This window comes from Musca vetustissima, unplaced genomic scaffold, assembly GCF_032173495.1.
Source record: "Musca vetustissima isolate MV318-11 ecotype Yass unplaced genomic scaffold, APGP_CSIRO_Mvet_v1 utg212932, whole genome shotgun sequence".
Lineage (NCBI taxonomy): Eukaryota > Metazoa > Arthropoda > Insecta > Diptera > Muscidae > Musca > Musca vetustissima.
This window is the reverse complement of record NW_026886658.1, coordinates 1-22,047: the sequence shown is the minus strand read 5'-3', so window position 1 is coordinate 22,047 and position 22,047 is coordinate 1. Positions and strand designations below refer to the sequence as shown.

General features: G+C 33.6%; 2 protein-coding genes across 2 annotated transcripts; one reads left to right on the top strand and one right to left on the bottom strand.

Annotated features, from left to right (window-relative positions):
* Positions 1–9,239: 9,239 nt before the first annotated feature.
* LOC133334123 (derlin-1) lies at positions 9,240–10,136 on the top strand. The gene is made up of 3 exons (XM_061542418.1): positions 9,240–9,742; positions 9,803–9,913; positions 9,983–10,136. The coding sequence occupies exons 1-3, from the start codon at positions 9,240–9,242 to the stop codon at positions 10,125–10,127; spliced, it is 759 nt and encodes a 252-aa protein (XP_061398402.1). The 3' UTR covers positions 10,128–10,136.
* Positions 10,137–14,019: 3,883 nt separating this feature from the next.
* Positions 14,020–21,857, bottom strand: LOC133334124 (mucin-2-like). Its single transcript, XM_061542421.1, has 5 exons — positions 21,639–21,857; positions 21,297–21,471; positions 20,969–21,224; positions 14,420–17,933; positions 14,020–14,360 (listed from the first exon to the last, which is right to left on the bottom strand). The coding sequence occupies exons 1-5, from the start codon at positions 21,697–21,699 to the stop codon at positions 14,020–14,022; spliced, it is 4,347 nt and encodes a 1,448-aa protein (XP_061398405.1). The 5' UTR covers positions 21,700–21,857.
* Positions 21,858–22,047: the final 190 nt, after the last annotated feature.

Genomic DNA, 22,047 nt, shown 5'->3' with positions numbered 1-22,047 from the left:
CCCATATATATTTTCATCCGATTTTATCTGAATGGTGCACCAAACACACAATATTGTCCGATCGAGCGTGTTGAAACCGGATCAGATAGAGATATAGCTCCCATGTATAGTTCCATTTTATGTAAATGGTGCACCAAATTCCCAATTTTTGTTCGATTGTGACGAAATTTGGAATGAAACCCATTTCAAATTTCAAAATATTTTTATTACAAATGTTTTGATTTTTCAGGACTAATAAAAGGGGAAACGCATAAGAGGGTTTAAGGCATGACATGTTGAGATTACTTTGTTTAATGTAAAAAAAGAACAGTGTCCAAAATCATGTTTGACTCTGATATTCCTTTATAAATTGACATTTAATAAAATGCCAACTAAACATGCCATGTTTCCACCTTAATGTTGTCAGTAGTATATGATTTCTCCTAGTAGCACCAATAGATTTTAGATGGTTTGAATGGCCACCCAATGTTGGAGGGTATAAAAAGTTCGGTTCATCGAGCTTAACGGCGTTTTTACTCATTGATCCTTGTACGACTTGCAGGATATTCTATGTATATATATATATATATTTCATCGATATCTTTAATATTTATTAACGTTGCTTTGATAGCTGGCATATTGAGGCTATATATTTCGTAAATGTCTTTAAAGAAACATTAATTTGCTAATATAATTCATTATAATCTCAAACATATTTATTTTTTTTCGTAAATTCTCCCCCAAAACAATTTTGCGTACGGTAACCCTTTCACTTATCACAGTTATCATCGCCAGTTCAACATCATCATCTATGTGGCCATTATCAAGTATTTACACAGCAAAAATAAAGAACCCAAATGAACGAGCAGCAGTTGTAGTACTGAAATACATAAATGGAAAAAAAGAACAAAAGAAGAAGATGAGCAAGAACAAGAACAAAAATCCATCTACATTGGCTTTCAAATGACAAACGTCATTTCAGAAAATAAAATTGTTCCCAACAACAACAATATGGCCCCTACACTGCCTCCATATGTCATTATGGTATATATATATGTATGTAGAATAATATACATATGTTTGTGCATATGTATGCTGGAATATGTTGAGAATTATAAAAGTAAATAAATATAAGCTCAAACGAACAAAAGAGAAAGAGATATCAAGTGGCTGGCATTTTGTTGCAAAGAGGAAAAAACAACAACGAGTGTGTAAATAATAAAAGGCGTGTTTGTTTATCTCTCTCCATCACAAACTCCAACTGAAGAGAATGGCTTTCTTTAATAAATAAATTAAAAAGGGGAAAGTGTAGGAGGCTGCGCATTTGAAAATACGAGTACTCACTGTTTCTCTCTCTCTATGCTTCCTTATATTTCAATACGATAGCTAAAATCAGAGATGGATATTGTGTACCCTAAAACGTTTGTGTACACTGTGATGTTGTGATGAAACCAACATTGCAGAATGACTTTAAAATCCTTCAGTTCTGTGGAGCGGAGTCATGGTCTCTCATATATATATATATTTATATATTATTTTGCCATCTATTTCTATTATCTGTCATCTTCGAAGTCCCTTCGGAAAATCGTATGAACTATAAGAAGGATACGGAACACTGCACACAAATATACAGGAGCATATATGTAGATAGAACAGGATCATTGGAATTTAATCTGGCGAAAGTAAATGTGCAATCTAGATAGATATTTCAACCAATTGAAAAAAACCCATTCACATACCATTCTGAAATCAAGTAAACATTGCATGTTAAACGGGCAGACTTGAATTCTTTGGTGTATGAAATCAAGTAAAATTATGTAAGGGAGCTATATATAAATACATGGACCTAATTGCACACACCTTTATTATTTAATACCCTCTGCCAAATTTCGTGTGAATCGAACAAATATAGGCCCTTCGGTGCACCATTTACGAAAATATATGTAAGACCTATATCTAAATCTGAACCGATTTCAACAAACCTTATCACACATCATTTTTACCTCCATTGTATTCGCTATGCAAAATTGTTCTCAATCGGTGTATCATTCACAAAAATCGGGCGAAACTATATATGGGAACTATATCTAAATCTGAACCGAATTTAACAAAACATCACAAGCATCAGTCTGCACCTAATTCAGTACTCTGTGCAAAATTTTGTCTCAATCGGACAAATATTAGGAGTTTGGTGCATCATTTACCTAAAATCGGACGAAACTATATATGGGAGCCATATCTAAATCTGAACCGATTTTCTTCAATTTCAATAGGATTCGTCCTTGAGCGAAGTAAGTAAACTGCGCCAAATTTCATCCAAATCGGATTATAAATGCGACCTGAACTTTGTTCACAGAACCGACTGACGGACATGCGTAAATCGACTCAGAAAGTGATTCTATGCATATTCTCAAAAGGAACCATTGCACTATAGGTCAAATGACCGGTTTTTCTGTGCAAAATTGAAAAAAATCAAAGTGTCGATTCTCACGAGTTTTTGTTGTGTTTGTGTTTAGAACACTCCAAAATAAGGACACGTAATATTTATTAGTGCTAAATATAAAGTAGCCTTGAAAGTCGCTCAATACAATTTATTGTATGCTTAGTCAACATTGAGTGCGTATTATTTCGATTGTGTTTACAATAATTAATTATCAGTAGTGTTTGGCGGGTTATTTGGGATACCATTTGTATTTTGTTTTTGCAAAATAGTCAGGCTTAATCCCAGTTTGTTGTTTTTATAAAAAACAACTATTTATTAGTGGGGAATGTATGGCATTGTCCGCCGAGGGGTAAGGCAGGGAAGACTATAGTTTCGGATCTCGCCACTGATCAAACCATTGCTTTAACTAGCAATGCCATTGCTTTAACTAGCAATGCCAGCAACAACGTTATGTGCATTCGTCACAAAGTGACGACACATAGCAGTGGGAAATGTATTGTAGTTGTCTGTAAATGCCTTGTTGACCACGAAGTCAGGCGCCAACGAAACGAACTTCTCATTGGGGTCGTATCGCTGGTAACGTAAGAACTTCGAATTGTCACAAGAGACATTTGGGTTTGAAAGGTTTTTTGTAAAGAAGCTATTAATAGCTTCTGGGGAGAATATCCCAACAAAAAACTAAGGGAACTGATGAGGATCAGTGGCGAGATCCGAAACTATAGTCTTCCCTGCCTTACCCCTCAGCGGACAATGCCATACATTCCCCACTAATAAATAGTTGTTTTTTATAAAAACAACAAACTGGGATTAAGCCTGACTATTTTGCAAAAACAAAATAATTAATTATTTTTAAATGGAAAATATAGATACAAGAGAGCATATTTATATTAAATCAAAACATTTATATGTTTGCGATATTATACTTGAAAATAACCCTTTAGCCTATGAAAAATTTAAAGGGTTAAAGTAATTTGATAGATTGACTTTCAGTAAGCTATTAAAAAAATGACCCAACAGGGTAAGTGCACCAATAGTCGGCACTTTAAGAATTTTCGCTTTTTATACGTTTCACCATTCCAAGGGCATCCTTTCCACGAAATTGTATTTAGGTTCTTCTGTTTCGAAATTCTTACTATGGGACGTTTCCATCAGTGTTGTATTGAAAAAGTTATATAAAATAATATTATTTATTAAAATATTACAATTATAAAACATGGTGCCGACTTTGGGAACCTGTTATCCAATTCTCGGCATGTTTAAAAAAGGCATTTCAGAGGTAAAAAAATTAATAATGTAAAACTTTTTTTAACTTTTATTATGTAAAACAACACAAACTGATTTTTTATAAATTAATCGTTATTTAGAGCACTTATTTAAAATTGTTTGCAATTTTGAGCCAAAATGATAGAAAAGTTGCTTATTATTAACCCATATGCCGACTATTGGTACACCTTAAAAAATTTTGTTCCTAAGGTCTGCATCGATAAAAATATCATAACTACAAATATTTTTTAAAAAATTTAAATTCTAAAGTGTTCTCCTGTATGTTCTTTACAATTACGAAGAAGATCCTTGTAAAAATATATTATTTTAATATAATTACAAGTCTTTTGAAATTGGCATGTCCACAAATTTTTTCTTAAGAAACATGAATTATCGCCAGTGTTGATAAACCTCATTGACAAAATGCCAAATTTTGACTAAATAAATGTACTTAGCTCGAAAAAATTTTATACAGAGATAGGTTGCAGTGTTATAGAAGATTATTGAAGGTATTTTTTATTTTAGTCATAGGATTTTTTAGTTATTTGAAGTTATATAAAACAGATGCCGACTATTGGTACATGCCGGAATTAGGTACGTTTACCCTATGACCTCTTTGAATTTTTGCATATAAATTAAGTGATAAGTAATGGGTTAATATAAATTTATTTCAAGTTGCGTTTTGCGAGTAATGCCTCTTTTTCTAGGCAACATCCGTATAAAAAAATCGATCTTTTTGAAATATGGCGAAAAAAGGTAACAAAAAGAAAAAAGCTGGTGCTGTTTTTAAACATGTAGTGAGCAAAATTGATGTTGACAACATTTCAGTTGAAAGAGAGAAATTTTTAAAGCAAATAGCAAGGTGTATTTAATAAGGTGTAAGTGACAATCATATGTTTTAAACTTTTTTCTTTATTGTTTGTAAAGTAAATTGTCAAAAATATTTGTCAACGTTTCATTTCGATTTAAAATATTGTCTTTTGTTTTCGATTATTATTTTTTTATTAACAAAAGTGCAATGATAATGAATTTATAGGGACGGAATATTTGTTAATGCCCCAAGTGACGACAAGGAAGCGTGAGCTTAAATCAGTTCTAAATCCGGCCGCTGATTTGTTCCACATATTTGCCGCAAGTACAACTTGGGTTCCAAATTGCAAATATACATATGTATATGTGTGTTCTTACGATCGATTTAATAAGGAGATAAAATGAGACTGTTAAGGAAAAGGAAATCTGCCCCAAAATCCCCTGTTTCTCTCAAAATCAAGGAAATGGTGTTATAAAGCTTGTATTAGAATTTGTCCGTTAGTTTTCTACAAACGCCTGGCTAAATACAATTTGTTTACAATTTAAAATGAGATTCTGTCTATTGACAGATTGCATACGGGTTTGTGGTGTTTGACAGGGGATTTATGTCCTACAATTTTTCTACCAAGAAGCCACTTCTTCGAAAATTATATTGTAATTTAAAATATAAGCAAAATCCCCAAGGAACCAAGGCTTACATGTGGGACACTTTTCAAAATTATTATTTACTTTTGTCAAAACCTATTTGTCAGCATGACAATTTAATTTCTATAACAACAATGTTGTTTTTGTAAAATGTGTGTTGTTGTATCTGATGCATACACCTTATTAAATACACCATGGCAAATAGTACATTTATTTTGCTTAAAATTAGCAGAAAATTGGGAAAAATGTCACAGAAAGAATAATGTTTTCAAAGAAAAAAATCATGAATAACCTATTCGACATATTTAATAGCGCCTTCGATACTTCTGATCCATTAATTTCCTCAACATTTTTAAATAGACGCATAAAAATGCCCTTGAATTGTTATGTTGCAGCGAGCCGATGGACAATATTGATCTTAGCAATCAATATTGATCATAGCAATGGATGAAGTTTTTGATTTAAATTTGCAAAATGAATTCGATTAAAGCTATTAATAACATTGTATATAATATAATAAAACAAGTTATTATTTGAATTCTATTGGTTTAATTAAATTTTTTTAATAGAGCACAAATCAGAAAATAATAAATTTATAGTTACTGATAAAATTCTTACAGGTTTTAATTTTGGTCGGATTTATTTTGTGGGTTTGAAGTTACTTAGACGTGAAATGGGATAGAACATATATATGGGAGCTATATCTAAATCTGAACCGCCTTGAACCAAATTCTACACACTTAGTCTGCTTTTCCACAGGCAGATTTTTATTCGGCAAAATTTTTGTTTTCTCTTTTAAAATTTTCGCTTGCTTTTCCATTAGCAAATTTTTCTTTGCCAAATTTGCGAATCAAAATACAAAAGAAAGAAAATAAAAGTAAAAAATGTTTGAATTTTAAAGATTTTTTTTTAATATTTTATTTATTTTTATATATATTTTATTATATAAATTGCAAAAATTAAATTTCATTTGCACAAATTAAAGCAACAGGTTTGTAAACAAAAGCCGGCTGTGTGTCAGTAAAGCGAATAGGTTCAAAAGGAAATGTCAACAAAATTGTTTTCAACGAACAGAGCAAAGCAGAATTTGCGAGTACGGCAAATTCTGCACAGGCAAGAAGAAGGGTTAGGTGAGCAAGTCAATTCAATGAGTGTGAAAGTCGAATAGTGTTAATAAAAAGCTTAAAATTTTTTATATATTTATAAATATTGGAACAATGAAAATAAATTAAAAAATAAACCGTTTTTTTAATTTTCAATCACCTCAAGGCGACTATTATTGGGGATTCCATTTAAGCGCCTTTCTGGTAATGCTATGAAAATTATTTTTCAAATGTGGCCAATCCATCTCCGCATCCCACGTTTAATCTGCTTTTATATGGATTCCTGATTCGTTAGGTTCCACAGATCAACGTTTCTTTTGGGGGAAACACATACGAGAATTCAGTCCTGGCCTGTTAAATTGGCTTCGTATCAAATGTAAATTTATAAAGGAATATCAAAGTCAATCTTCATTTTGAACGCCTTTATTTTTTTATAATAAAATAAGTCAACTTAACATGCCAGACCTGAAGTCCTCTTAAAGGGGAAACACAACAAGGATTCAGGCCTGACCTCTTAAGTTGGCTTTGTATGAAATGTCAATTTATAAAGGAATATCGGACGCGATTCTGCTTTATTCTTTTACAATAAAAGAAGCCAACTCAACATAGCCTCTTATGTGTTTCACCCCATGGTATAATAATAGAAGGTAACAGCAAGTGTTGTTGTACAAAAAACGATACAACAACCACATGGAAATTTGTTATTGTAAGTTCTACTAGTGTCAACTCATTTGACAGAAAAATGTAAACAAACAAATTATTATCAAATTATTTTTATTTTGAAAATTAAATATTTTCGAATCCTCAAAATAAAAATTGAAAAACATGAATGAAAATCTATCAAATTTATATTTCTATCGCTTCCACATCTTTCCTATAATTGAGCCATTGCCATATATATGTGTAACACACATGAAAATGCTTGAAGAAAGATTTGCTTCCTCAAACTTTCCCAGCAGGCAGATTGAGTAAATTGAATACAGGAGCACATTTAATAAAGAACAATTTTAAATTGTATGCGTTTCCAATTTTCCTGTTGGGTGATTTTTAAAAACTTAATTCGTCAAATTCATATTGACACTAGTATTACGTTGGAATCAAATCAGCTGGTATTTGCCTTTATGTGTTTCTTCTTTTACAGTATTGGTTCTGCATATGATCCTGAGGCATATGTTAATGAATGCCTGTAGTTTACGTGATAGTATATGACACAAGCCAGGTTTCACTGCCGTATAGCAGAATCAACTTAATACATCGTTCGAATATTTTAAGCTTTTTGTTTTTAGTAAATTTAAACATATTTTATTTTTTCGGTCAAGTCGTGTGGAAAATGTCTTGCAGTGTTTTTATTGTTCTAAGTCTTATTGAGTGTTTACTTCGTATTGTCAACTTTTTGAGAAAACATTTAGATTTTCGCAACACTATTGGTCGGAACATTTTGTAAAATAAAATTAATAAAATTAAAATAAAAATACCATAATACAATTTGAGCTTTACTATATATATATAGGGAAGCAGAAAAAAATACAACACAATTTTATGAAAGGTTTGACATTTATCTTTGCTATGTTCCTAAATCTACAGATGTTAGAAAAAAATAGTCGTTCTGTTCATTCTTGTTCATATTAGTTCGGTTCCAGAACCTACAAGAATCTACTAATTTTACAAGTTTTGCAACTTTTTACACGAGAACCGTTCCTGAACCCAAAAAACTCCGAAAACATTGAACCAATTTTAAGAGAACACAAAACTCGTTGTAAACTTTTTACTTGAAAAATTTGTCCGAGTATAAATGGTAAACAGGAATGCCAACTTCTAATTGGCTGTTATCATGGTATAATAATAGAAGGTAACAGCAAGTGTTGTTGTACAAAAAAAAAAAAACGATACAACAACCACATGGAAATTTCTTGTTGTAAGTTCTACTAGTGTCAACTCATTTGACAGAAAAATGTAAACAAATCAATTATTATCAAATTATTTTTATTTTGAAAATTAAATATTTTCGAATCCTCAAAATAAAAATTGAAAAACATGAATGAAAATCTTTCAAATTTATATTTCTATCGCTTCCACATCTCTCTTATATTTATGCCATTGACACATATATGTGTAACACATATGAAAATGCTGGGAATAGCGAGTTATTCCTTGAAGAAAGATTTTCTTTCTGAAACTTTCCCAGCAGGCAGATAGAGTAAATTGAATACGGGAGCACATTTAATAAAAAACAATTTCAAATTGTATGCGTTCCCATTTTTCCTGTTGGGTGATTTTTAAAAATATAATTTGTCAAATTCATATTGACACTAGTATTACGTTGGAATCAAATCAGCTGGGACTTGCTGTTACCTTTTATAATTATACCATGTCGACATACATAAAATGTTATGGAATTTATTTTTCATTCTGTTTGAAATTGATGTATGAGTTACACATTGAAAAGGGTTGCCATTATTAATTTCTCAAATGAGAATACCTTCCATTATTATGCCATGAGTTCTCATTTATTATTTTACATACAACAATACCGAGCCTGAAATCTTCGTATGTATACCTTCTGCCTTCAGTTTATATGGTCTATTTTTAAATTTATTGACAGCTAACACCAACTCAGCAAAATGCCGCCATATTATACCAAGGATTTTTTTCAAAGAAATTCCCCCCAATATAAATCCATGTAATTTTTCACATCTGGCAACTCAAAATTGTCAATGTCACTCATATGATTGCAGTGCAGTTATTCTATTACAACAATCTACTACAGTGAAAAAGTGTCAAAAGACACGTAATGTTATTGTTTTCCTTGTGAACTGTCAAATCATTCAACTGGACGGATATCAAGATTTCATACCGAAAAAGACTGAATTTAATTGAGAAAACACAATATTGAACAAATTATCAACATAATTTCGGAAAATTTTCTGCATTAAAGCGTGCCCTCTATTTTATCTGGTCATCTAAATAGTAAACTTTAAAAGAAACACACCCACACAATGGCTGATGCCGGACAATGGTTCAAGCAACTGCCAAAATTTACAAGATATTGGCTTGCGGGCACAATATCAATGAGTCTACTGACCCGCTTTGGAATCCTCCCCTTGCAACACATGTATCTGGCCCGTGATTTGGTCTTGGGCAAATTGCATCTATGGCGTTGTGCTACCAGCCTGTTTGTCTATCCGTTGACACCATCAACAGGCTTTCATTTCTTAATCAATTGCTATTTCATTGTACAGTACAGCGCACGCCTGGAAAAAGATCAATTCGGACGAAGTCCGGCTGATTATTTGTACCTACAGTTAATAGTATCGGCTTTGGCCGTGTTGGGTGGACTTCTCTTCAATGTAGCTTTCTTAATGGATCTACTCGTTGTTGCGGTGACATACATCTGGTGTCAACTAAATAAAGATGTGATTGTAAACTTTTGGTTTGGCAGCCGCTTTAAGGCCATCTACTTGCCATGGGTATTAGCTGGTATGGAACTCATATTCCAAGGGTAAGTTAAAACTCAGGGTTGTAAATTAGAAATATATAATCAGACATTTTTTCTTTGCAGATCCATTGCCTCGTTGATAGGAATTTTTATAGGCCACTTTTATTACTTCCTCAAATTCCAATATCCCCAAGAATTGGGTGGTAACGCTTTCCTTGAAACACCAAGCATACTGTAAGATGACTTTGTAATACCTGTTTTACATAAATACCATTCATATTAAATATTCGTTTCTTCTTACAGCAAACAATATGTACCCGATGTAAGTGGTGGCATTAGCTATTTTGGTGTACCACCCGCAACCAGAGCCCCACAAAGACCAGCTGCAGCTGGAGGCGCCGGTGCTTTCCCCAATGCCTGGGGCCGTGGCAATACTTTGGGCCATTAACTTAATATAGGGATAATTACACCAAACCACCACCACCCACGAATACTAAACACCAGCATGCATACATATATATTTTTTCTATAAACTGTTGTATATTGTACTGAATTTGTAATTTAACATTTCTAAATCTATTTTTATTAGATTCTCCTCTAATTGTGCGAATAACATTGGATAAATGACATTATTGTCTTAATATTAATATTTCCTGTAAAAAGGGTCTACAAAAGCGTATATTTGTATAAAGATAAAAAATAAACAGAAAAAAACAAAACTATTTTCAAATAGGGTTAAGGTTGACTAACTCAAAAGCGTGAGAAATTAGTTTAATTCAAATGAAAAATAAATAAAATTAAGATAAAATAAAAACAAAATCCTAGGTTAATTTTTAGTTCATATGTAATTTAAAACACACTCGTATTGTTATTGAAAATTTTGATTTTATGCAGGCAACGTAGGGGAGAGGGGGGCACATAAAATCTCGGTTTAAAATTTTTTCGACTCGTAACCACATTTTTGTATATGGCAATCTTGTTTTCTATCTGCGTAAACCACTTTGGCTAGCTTTTTCAGTTGTCGACAAAATGTACATGGGTGACCATGTTTTCGCAGTGCCATTGTAAACTTTTAATTTTTTGCTTGTAAGGGCGCAGAGAGAATTCGGTGATCGTTTTCTTTCGTTAAACAATTTTTTTGTATTCCAACAATCATTTCAAACATAACTAATGTATTTTCTTTCATATATATTTCATACAAAAAAATTATTATAAATTTCCGTAAAATGCCACAGGTGGGGCACCTTTGAACATGCGCAACAAACTCCAGTAAAAAACGAAGTTTTTAATTTTTGGCTTCGATTTCTCAAAATTTCAAATGGGTTAATAAGATTATGAAATTAAGTGTATTTTTCACGATATTAATTTTTGTTTTTAAGTCGTTTTATAATTTAATAAAATTTGATTTGAATTTTTTTATTTTCGAAACTTTTTGTATATATTTTTTAATAAATAAATGCATTTCTGATATCTATGAATAAAATACATATATATTTGAACATAAACACTGTAAAAAACCATGTCGTTCAAAAATACCAACCCTTGTTCAAAGCTGCCCCCCTGGGGGCAGTGTTGAATACTTTGACTTCGTCCACCAGGGTCATATGTATATTCATTTTAAAGGTTACATATGTACCTATTAGTTAAAATTTAAAAGATACCAAAAATTATAAAATAAAAAATTGTATAAGGCTTGAAAGAAAAAAGTGTTCAAAGGTGCCCCCCTCTCCCCTATATATGATTTTTGACTGTTTTTGTACGTTATGCGAAATGATTTATTTTTTTTTTTATTTATCATGGACACATTGGAATGATCTGCATTAAAGCTTATTATTAGGTCATCAGTAAGATCGGCTGCTTCCCTAGTTTTGCCTTAACCAAGATGAATAAAAGTTTGGTCTTAGAAGTTGAGTGCTGTCAAAAAACAGCCGCGATGACTACCACAGAGAAAGCAACGTTTTGTTCTTGTGGTTGACCAAATACCAAAGATTTTTTGTCCTAACTATTTTGTAACATTTGATAACGGCATTTACATTAGAATTTTTTACCGGGTTAACCTTCTTTATGTGGATTTATTAGACATACAGTGAACTCTCGATATGTGACCATTTTTTAGAGGACAATCTATTTCCATAACCTGCTTTCTTTATTTATCTATAATTTTAAAATTTTGATCAATTTTAGTGGAGTCGTGTAGAAAATGTATTGGAGTGCTAGTGGTGTTCAAAACTCGTACTGAGCTCTAAAAATGTTAACATCTTTTCTTTTAGTAAACTTTATGACTAATTGTTACATTGGGTTACATTGAAAACTTTTAGATTTTGAGTTTTGTGACACTATTGGTCCGTTTCAGGACCTTCAAGAATCTTCTATTAGTGGAAATTATTTTCGATTGTAAAATAGCGTCAATGTTTCGCGAATTTCGGAAGTACAATAATGATTAATTATATAGCAGTATTTCAAAACTGCAATAAATGTTTAAATTTGGTTTTTTCAACTACGTTTATATATTTATAAGTAAATCTAAATGTATGTTTTTATAAATAGTGGAAAAGTTTTTCGAAAACAATTTTGATTAGTTCAAGATTCTTGCAGGTTCATGAGCATATATATATATATATATATATATATATATAATATTTAAAAAATTTCAATACATGTAAATTGGATTGAACTAACTTGGTTATGTTGAGGTAAATAAGAAAAAGTATAAATTCGGGCCGGTTCGAACTTTTTATACCCTCCCACATAGAGATACTCACGGTTATTTGTAATGAAGTTTTCAATCCTATCTGAAATCTATCTGGTTTTGTAAAAACACCGATACTTACGCTGGTGAGCGCAGACTTTCCAAAATAATAAAAATTAACGCCGTTATGCATTCTACATTATAATTTTGAGTTCATATTATAAAGGTATTTAGAAAACAACATACGTTTTAGGGAGTTACTCAAGGCGTGTAATGATGATAATTGAATTGATCATTTGGGCTGACATCAAATCCAGATGGCGCTAGTAGAATTCAATCTATGTAATAGGCAAAAAGTTTATTTGTTTAATGAAAGGATACAAATAAAATGTTTGGATTCAGTGACCAACAATCTAGAGCCGCTGAAAGTTTCGTCCCAAAATACGAAAAAATAATTACAGCACTATTCGGGTTAAATTGTCTCTAAATAAATAAAGTATCTATTTTTTATTGTATTCAACTTCAAAGATATTTTATTTATTGAAAAAATTCAAGAAAACAAAAATTGCAATCTTTTTTATATAAATTTAATTTATATTACGTTTCTTTTTGTTTTAATAATAAAAGATGATAATAATATTATATAATAGTAATGCCAACCAACAGTGTTATATGCTAAAGAATTTACTACTAACTTAATGAAAATTGTTGTTGTGGTGTTTTGTTTTTCCTTTTTTTTTATACAAACCATTTTGTGTTATGTTTGTGTATCTATGTTGGGGTTTCTTCTATACATACTTACAATAAAAGGGGAGAAAATACATAATATTTATATGTACGTATGTATGTATAATTTCCAATATTCAGCTAACCTATAATCTCGCTTTGATTCACATTTCTATAGAATTGTTTCACTTGACATTTACATTAAGAAACAACAAAAGTTCTAATAATCAAGTTCCTTACTTTTACACAAATCACGGCGATCCTTATCTAATAAGGACAGCAACGGCAATAAGTGAATTAATATTTTTTTTAATATGTATTTATAATAATGAAAAGAAAATTAAAAACGAAAACAAGTTTTAATTAAAATGTACAATCTAGATTTTATGTGTTATATACAAACTTTTGTAAAGTTTCAAACTCCATTATTAAAACTATTCTAAATTAAAATTGAAAAGAAAAATATCAAACAATTTGTTTTTTCTTCTTCCAAATTATAACATTTGATGAATGAATAGGTGGGTATAGCTGGATGATTGTATGATAAAAAAATTAATTTAAGGTTAAGTAGTTAAAATATTTGTCTGGTAAATGAAGGTGATGAAAGTGCATATACAACAAAGTGATCCGAGTTGTGGTATGTAGTTGCTCTTTATAATGATTAATGTATGTTGTCTGTATAAATGTAAACTAATGTGCGTTATGTTACGTTATTACAATATCAATGAATTGATGAGAAACAAATTTAACAATTGTTTGAAACGTGTGTGTTTGTGTGTAAATGTAAAAATGTTATACATTATTATGCAAAAAATAAAAAATAAAACCTATATATGTATGCGAATTGTTGTACAAATGAAAACAAAAACAAAACAAACCTTAATATTATAGCTTAGATTATAGAGAAATTATAGCAAAACATTTTTTAAGGTTCAACCTGTGTACTACTACCACTGTTGTTGGCTTGTGTTTCTGGCTGCAGCTGCTGTAGTTGGGTGTTTGAATTATTCACTGTTGTCTCCATTGCATCAGTGGGGTGCTCTTTACTGGGTTTGGCTCCAATATTGCTGGTGTTTAGAGATGATTTAATAGTTGTGGTGCTTACACCACTACTAAGAGCTTTGGTTAAAATTACTGCTTCGGTTGATGACTCCTTGGAGTTGGATTGGCTGGTAACTGTTGGCAACAACGAGGACGACGATGATGTGACTAAAGCTCCATCTTCTTCAATGTATTCTATTGCGGTATTTTCATCGATCTCAGAAACTGGAATAATTTAATGTATTTTTAAAATTTTAATTGAAATTCGAAGTGTTCCAACTTACCTATTGTTTCATCAAATCCCGCATCTACTTCACATTCCATATGCTGTTGACGTTGTCGTTGTTCCGGTTGTTGTTGTGGTTGTGATCTCATGACATTCGATTGGATTTTCCTTTGTCTGTTCTCCGACACATTTGTTGCCGGGCCTTCATTATTGTCGGCAACAATGGTTATTTGTGATTTGCCACCATCAACACCACCATCATGCTGCTGGTATATTTGCATATCTAATATTTTTGGTTGGTCGTCGTCGTGGATTCGATTTTTTGCCGTTTCAGTAGACGTTTGCTCCACATTCGTGGAACAGGTGGATGTCAAATCATCTTCGTGTTCCTCCACAATGACATCATCAAAGCTGTCGACAACAATTATGTTGTTCGTGCTGTTGTTATTCGAGGAAGGCAATGATTTTACGTGGCTGGATAATGTGGTGGGCCTATTCGATTTCAACTCAATGGAAATCAAATCACTGTTGATGCGTTTCATCTTATTGGCGGTGACACACAACGATGACGAGGAATTCGAAGACGATGATGTTGATATGGATCGCTTTTGTTTTGTATTACTTGTGCTGGATTTTTGGTATTGAATTGTGGTATTGTTGTTGTGTGCCGCCGTAGTTATGGCTTGGTCTAATTCCATTTCCCAGTCGGTAGCCCCAAGTATAACCGTTTGTTGGGTCGCTGACGACAGTGGCAAATGGGTACTGTTGCCCTGTTCAACAATAATTGGAGTTGTGGTTGTAGTATTTGCTGCCGCATTGCTATCTAGTATATTTCCTCCGGATAATACGGTTACAGTATCTCCACCGCCAGATGCTACGCCCACACCCGGATCCATTACTATAGGCATATTTAGAATATCCAAGGGTGCATCTTCATTCATAAACGATGAAGCACTGCTGTTCATTTCAATTTTATTCTGGCTTAGGGTATCCTTTAATGTGGATGTAGATGTGCTAGGATTGGGATTGGTGTTCTGTGTCTGGATGGAGGAGGATGGTCCCAGAACAACGATGTTTGTTTTTGCTCCACTATTGCCATCTGGAGAACTGGCCAGCTGTGCACATGCGGTTGATTTCAACAATATGTTGTTGCCCATTTTAGAGAGGGTAACTGGTCGAACATTAGCCGTTGCGGATGAAGGCATAAAAATCATATTGCTCTTGCCCGTCAATGTAGTGGTTTTAGATCCCAAGGCCGTTGTTCCAGCTGCTTGAATAGTCGTCGTCCCAGCAGCCGGAGATCCCAATGGTGCCGGAATTATTTGTACTTTTTGTATGGCAATGCGTTGGCCTCCCGTCCCACCGGCAACCGATGTAGCCGTTGCTGAATTCGTCACGCTACTGGCTAAAATCTTATGTGACAGTGTAGATGTATTCAACTTCACCTTCGAACCATCCATCAAACCTGCCGGCTGTATTACAACTTTTCCATTGGGTGACTGACAGATTTTTACACTCGTTCTCATCATACCCGAAGTGGTTGGCAACACATTTTTAAACGTTGAATTTGCTGAGCAGAGCGGTGTCACCACGGCGTTCGTGGTGCTAACATTCATGGGAGTTAACTTTACATTGCTAATGATATGCGGAGCACCCGAGACGGCAGTCGTACATTTGGAAGTGGACGTGACGGCGGCGGTGGCCACTGATGTTTTTATTATATTTTGCGGTTTACGAAACACTGTTGCTCCAGCGCCCAGCGTGGAGAAAATGGTGCCCGTAACGGTAACTGGTGTCAAAGTATTTGTGTTGGTATTCAATACCACTGTCGAGGGAAGATTCTTAATGAAGGTGGTAGCAGTAGCAGCTGTTGTGGTTGTGGATGTTGTAGTGGAGCTGCCTGCAGTGGAACACGTTGATCCGATTATAATCGGCGCATTGCTAATGGAAGGAGAACTGCCAGAGCTGCTGGTGCTGTTGCCACCAACACTAACACCACCACCAGTTCCGGATAAAACCAAAGGCAATATTGTCGTAGTCAACACCTTACTCTGTGATGTTGGAGCTGGCGCAGGAGCAACAGGGACAACATCGGATGGAGTACTAACAGCACTTACACCTGTTGTACCGCTCTGTATTTGAATTACCGCCGGTGGTGTCTGCAGGGATGAAGCAAATGATGTACTGTTTGTGGGATTTGAGCTGCCGCCTTGTGTCGTTTCCACAATATGCAGGACCTGACTCTGGGTGCTAGCCACGTTTGCCAATTCATGCAATGCACCTGCATTTATCGGCGACAGCGGTGATGTTATGGTTGTAATTTTCTTATTGTTCGTCGGGGAAATTTTTGACCCCGGAGCTATAAGCGTAGTGTTTACTGCACGCAACTTTGTAGCTGCTGCGGAAAATTGTGGCAAGGCCATTATTTGAGATGTCTGTCCACCAGCATTTGATACCTGTATTATATGGCTGGTAGAACCTGCATTCGCCGATGATGGATTTGGAGAACTTTGTAAACTAACAATCGAACCGGGTGCCGTACTTATGATCGGCTGGCGTTCCTCGACAATATATTTTTGCACTGGTGTGGTAGAGATCAGAGATTTCTCCGTAGATGATTTAACAGCGGGCGATTGGGAGGTTATTATCGTACCGATATTACTTTGCATATCATGCGATGATATTACTGAAGGTGTGCCGGAGGGGAAGGATATTGGGACAGGTTGGTGTTGATTCTGCTGCATCTGCTGCAGTTTATTAAGATTTTTCGAGACATCGCGCTTCGAAGCTGCAATTTGGGGCGTTGTTGGTGACGGTAGTAACGACGGTGTTGCCGGTGTTATTAACGATGTTCCACTTGGCGGTTGATTCGCAGGCAATATATGTATTTGAGTTTGTGCAGCAGATTGTTGTTCATCCATTAGAATCTGTTGCGGCGGCACGTTCTGGGTGGCATATGTCAAGAATTGCAGATCATTTTGTTGTTGGGTCAAAACAGAATTCACGGCAATTGGTTGCGATGATGTCAGATCGATATGCATTGATCCACTATGTGGTATATTTTGTGATTGTGGTTCACCAATTTGTTTGAGAGACATCTGCTGTTGCTGTTGTTGTTGCTGATGCTGTTCCAATAATAACTTCTGTTGAGCCCTTCTACCACTTTTGGCCGGTGTTGCTTGCCTCTTGCTCGCACTACCAGCGGCTGCTGCAGCAGCTGCCTTCTTAGCCATTTTCTGCTTGGTCAACTGCTGTTGATGATGGAAATAACGTTGTTTTTGTAAATGTTGATGCTGTGCAGCAGCAGCTGCTGCGGCTTGCTGCTGTTGTTTAGATTTCTGTTCATGGTTGGTGGACGCAGTAATATTGTTGTTCACTTGTGGTGAATTTGCCGTTATGTGTGGATATTGTTGCCGATTCGCCGCAGAATGTTGATGATTCTTTTGTGGTGAATTTTCGCTGATAGCACGTTTTTTACCCGAACCAACACCACTTACATTTTGATTTTGATCGTGTATATTGCGTTTTAAATTCTTTTTGCCAGTACCAGAGGGTATTTCTGGTATTTTGAACTGAAATTTGAAAAAAAGAGAGGCAATATAAAGTTTATAATTTTATGCGTAAAAATAATAAAAAATCTTTGGATTAAGGCATTTAATTTTTTATGGTATTACATGGAATCTACATAAAACTCCTCAAATAATTTGTTACATGGAATCTATATTTATTATTGTGGTATAATATATCTTAAAGCAATTAACACTGGAGTTAATTATCTTTAATTTCACTTGAACGCACCCAGTCCTGATAGAAATAATCCTGGTTCTGGGAACACAAGTAGTTTAATGTGAGTATTTTATGCGCCTAAAAATACATACTTTTGTTGATAAACAAAAAGGTATTATATTTGCCAAAAGTCGTAGATTGAAGTCGTGTGGAGCGGAAAGAACAAGTCAAGAAATTATATAGCTCAAAAATTATATAATTTTCAAGCTGAAAATAATTTTCAAACATTCAATACATCAACGTAAGAGCAACATATCCATCCTTTAATGACATCGCCTCAGTTGAGGATTTCATGCATGAACACCCAGGAAACCAGAAGGCGAATTTCGGGAATTATACAAGCCATGGCCCAAATATCAGATCATCCAAAAGGCTACTCGTTCAAAAGTACACATTACTTATTTTCCAAATTTTTAAGCGTGCACAACACACAATTTTCGTAAACAATTCAATTTTTTTCCAAGATTTGAATATTTTCATATTTTAACAATTTTTTTTTGGTTGAATAAAAAAATCATTTTCGACATTTTTCGGTATGCATATGGTCAAGGCACAATTTGGTCGATGCGACTACCTAATACATCTACCTTGCATATGGTTTTTTATTGGAATTCAAAACAAAACAACATAGTTTGTTGTGGCAAAAATATCTTTGAAACAAATTGGATTTATTTTGCACTTGTGTAATTTCGGGAATTACACAAGCCATGGCCCAAATATCAGATCATCCAAAAGGCTACTCGTTCAAAAGTACACATTACTTATTTTCCAAATTTTTAAGGGCGCACAACACACAATTTTCGTAAACAATTCAATTTTTTCCAAGATTTGAATATATTCATATTTTAACAATTTTTTTTGGTTGAATAAAAAATCATGTTCGACATTTTTCTGTATGCATATGGTCAAGGCACAATTTGGTCGATGCGACTACCTAACACATCTACCTTGCATATGGTTTTTTATTTTCAAAACACAACATAGTTTGTTGTGGCAAAAATATCTTTGAAACAAATTGGATTTATTTTGCACTTTTTTCACGCGCACAAATAAATGTAAACAATTAACTGATTTTATTTAAATAAATAATTTCAAAAAAATTCAACAATTCAATTCAAATTCAAAATTTCAACAAATTAAAAAATTTTTCGATGGTTTTTGTCAAAGTTAACTAAAGTAAAGTAGGTTAACCCGGTAAAAAGTTCTAATGTACATGCCGTTTTATTTTTTTAATTCTATATATTTAAAAAAAAAATGTAGATATCTGGATGGCCTATATTACATATACCTTGGTGATAAGTAAAATAAATTAGAAAATAACTGCACTTTGTTAAATTATGTAAATAAATAACGTTTGCTACGTCTATTACACTTTATACACGTATATCGATATTTCCGAAGTTCACGAGTTAAATAAATCAAATAATTATTCCAATGTAAACATTCCAAAAATGAATTTTTTTCCGCCTGTATTTATATATGGTCTGTTCCAGTACTTTTTTAATAGTAAATCTAGTAAAAGGGAAACATTTCAAAATTGCTCTCAGAGTACAAAATAATTTGAAAAGTTCGGGAACGCAAATCTAATAAATATGCCAAAATTAGATGGCAATACTTCAAAATCAACATAACAGCCAATCTGAAGTAGGCATTCCAATTTACCATTTTTACACGGCCAAATTTCTCGAGTAAAAAGTTTACAAAGAGAACGCCATTTTGTTTTGTGCTCTCTTAAATTTGATTCAATGTTTTACCAGTTTTGTGGGTTGAGAAACGGTTTTCGAGTAAAAAGTTGCAAAATATGTAAAATGAGTAGATTGTTTTAGGTTCTGGAACGGAACTATAATTTTGATTAAAAGCATGGTACAATAATACAAGGTAGTGCAGCTTGAAGTGAATAGCAAAAAAGCAACTATGCACGTGTGGCTTCTTCTAAAAACTCGAAAAAGTAATGAAGGTTATGATTTCTTCCCAAAATCCAGTAGGGAATACCATAAAGCGTTTGTTTCTTCCATAACAATCTTCATTTCAATTAAAATTGAATATATTCAAATTTATTTTGAATTTATTTGACATAGTATTCAAAACAATACACATACACAAGGCCTATATAAGGTCGGTCAGTAAGCACAGGTGAGTATAAAGTTTGCTGTCAAATCATATTTTGAAACATACATACACAAAATATGTATTTTGATTTGATGGGACAAGCCACCTTGAGAAAAAATTGTAATCAGTTGGTAGCTGTGCCCTACCTTGTAATAATTATACCATGATTAAAAGCATATTAATTTCTGTTTTGTTTAATTCGATTTTATCACTTTAGCAAACCAAAGTCGAAGATTTTTTTCTTTTACTGTGCTTAAATACGTGATAATTTAATTAATTTTATTTAGGGCACAAAATAACTTGTATATTATAACTGATTTACTTATAACCGTTACGGTCCCTGTCATCATTAGTTCCCTCTGTCGATTACCCAAAGTCCATTAGATTAATCATCTGGCAACTCTTATACTTACCCGTTAACTACTTTTCCAAGTGCACAAATACAACCCTGTCAACAAAATTGGTAAACACTAGACTATTGTGAATGATTATCGCATAAGCAAAATACATTTGCTTTCGCTAATGTACACCAACATTTCCTAACAAATATTTCACTGCCTTCAATACTTGTATCAGCATCCAATTGAAAACAATTTGAGAATAAATATCTCAAGATCGATCCAAATCAATTAGTAAATCCACTTATATAACATTGACAAATGGGTAACCAATGTGACAGGTGCAGTGCACACATATATGTCCAAGTACTCACCGGATCACTGGTTACTACATGATTATTACGCTCCACAATTTCGCTTGGTCTTTGCTTTTCAATTTGTTGCTGTTCTTCCTTAATGGCCTCACCAGTTTCAGCAGGGTAGGGAAGCTTTTGATTTTCATTAGCTGTTTCCTCCGCCACATTATTGGCAATTAGAGCTAAGGCTGTATGGGGAGCCACACGTGGCAACAACGGATAAGGACGTCTACCTTCACGCGACCATTCTTGCCATGTATTTGGTCCAGATATACTGTCAAAATAGAACCAAAAAAACGTTTGTAGAGGACAGAGCACAACAACATCGTTTATTTGCTAGACTTACGCTTCCGCAATTGTGGCCAATTGTTCATCATTGGCAACACGTCGGGCCTCTGCACGGTGTCGTTCAGTTGATATGTGAAATATACCACGCAATTCCTCTAACAGTTTAGCCTTGGCTTCACTCAGACCTCCTTGAGCGCGAAACACACTTATTACTTGAGAATACGATTCCAGCTCTAAAACAGATGAAAAATGCGCAACATTAGTCGCCTTTGAATGGACAGGAGATAGGGCAATGATCTTTCATTCCATAACCACATTTCGTCCCAAGTTATCGTTCACTTATTTCTGTTACAGTACCACTTTTTCTCATGCAGTGTACAGCACACGAACGACAACCTACCAAGTCTCCGTAAAATGCCTCGACATTCGTCTCTGGTCATTTGCAGTGCTTGCGGCCACATAATGCCTATATTCGGTATTTGTTTCCGTTAAGAAACTTGCACTTTATACACTGTTCCGTTTATTTAAATCTTTATTTGTTAAAGTTTGCAAATTGGAGCGAAAATGAAAAATTGGAAAAAATCCCACTGCTTCGTTCGAGATTGGCAGCCATTAATGTTTATTTGTCAAGACTTTAAGGAAGTGTTTGGAAACGTATGGTTGACAGTGCTACCAACATACAATTTCATTAAAAATATCCAACTAACCAAAATGCGTCCCGAATAATTAATATATATATTTTTATAATTATATAATTTTTATAGTCTACGAATTATAAAAAAATCAATCTTTATATCAAACATATTATA

Bases quoted from the DNA above. Each gene is read 5' to 3' on its own strand.
- LOC133334123 (XM_061542418.1), top strand. From the start codon at position 9,240: ATGGCTGATGCCGGACAATGGTTCAAGCAACTGCCAAAATTTACAAGA. The intron at 9,743-9,802 runs GTAAGTTAAAAC...TTTTCTTTGCAG, and splicing joins ATGGAACTCATATTCCAAGG to ATCCATTGCCTCGTTGATAG. The intron at 9,914-9,982 runs GTAAGATGACTT...TTCTTCTTACAG, and splicing joins CTTGAAACACCAAGCATACT to CAAACAATATGTACCCGATG.
- LOC133334124 (XM_061542421.1), bottom strand. From the start codon at position 21,699: ATGTGGCCGCAAGCACTGCAAATGACCAGAGACGAATGTCGAGGCATT. The intron at 21,472-21,638 runs GTAGGTTGTCGT...CATCTGTTTTAG, and splicing joins AGGCATTTTACGGAGACTTG to AGCTGGAATCGTATTCTCAA. The intron at 17,934-20,968 runs GTGAGTACTTGG...TTCAAATTTCAG, and splicing joins ATGTAGTAACCAGTGATCCG to TTCAAAATACCAGAAATACC.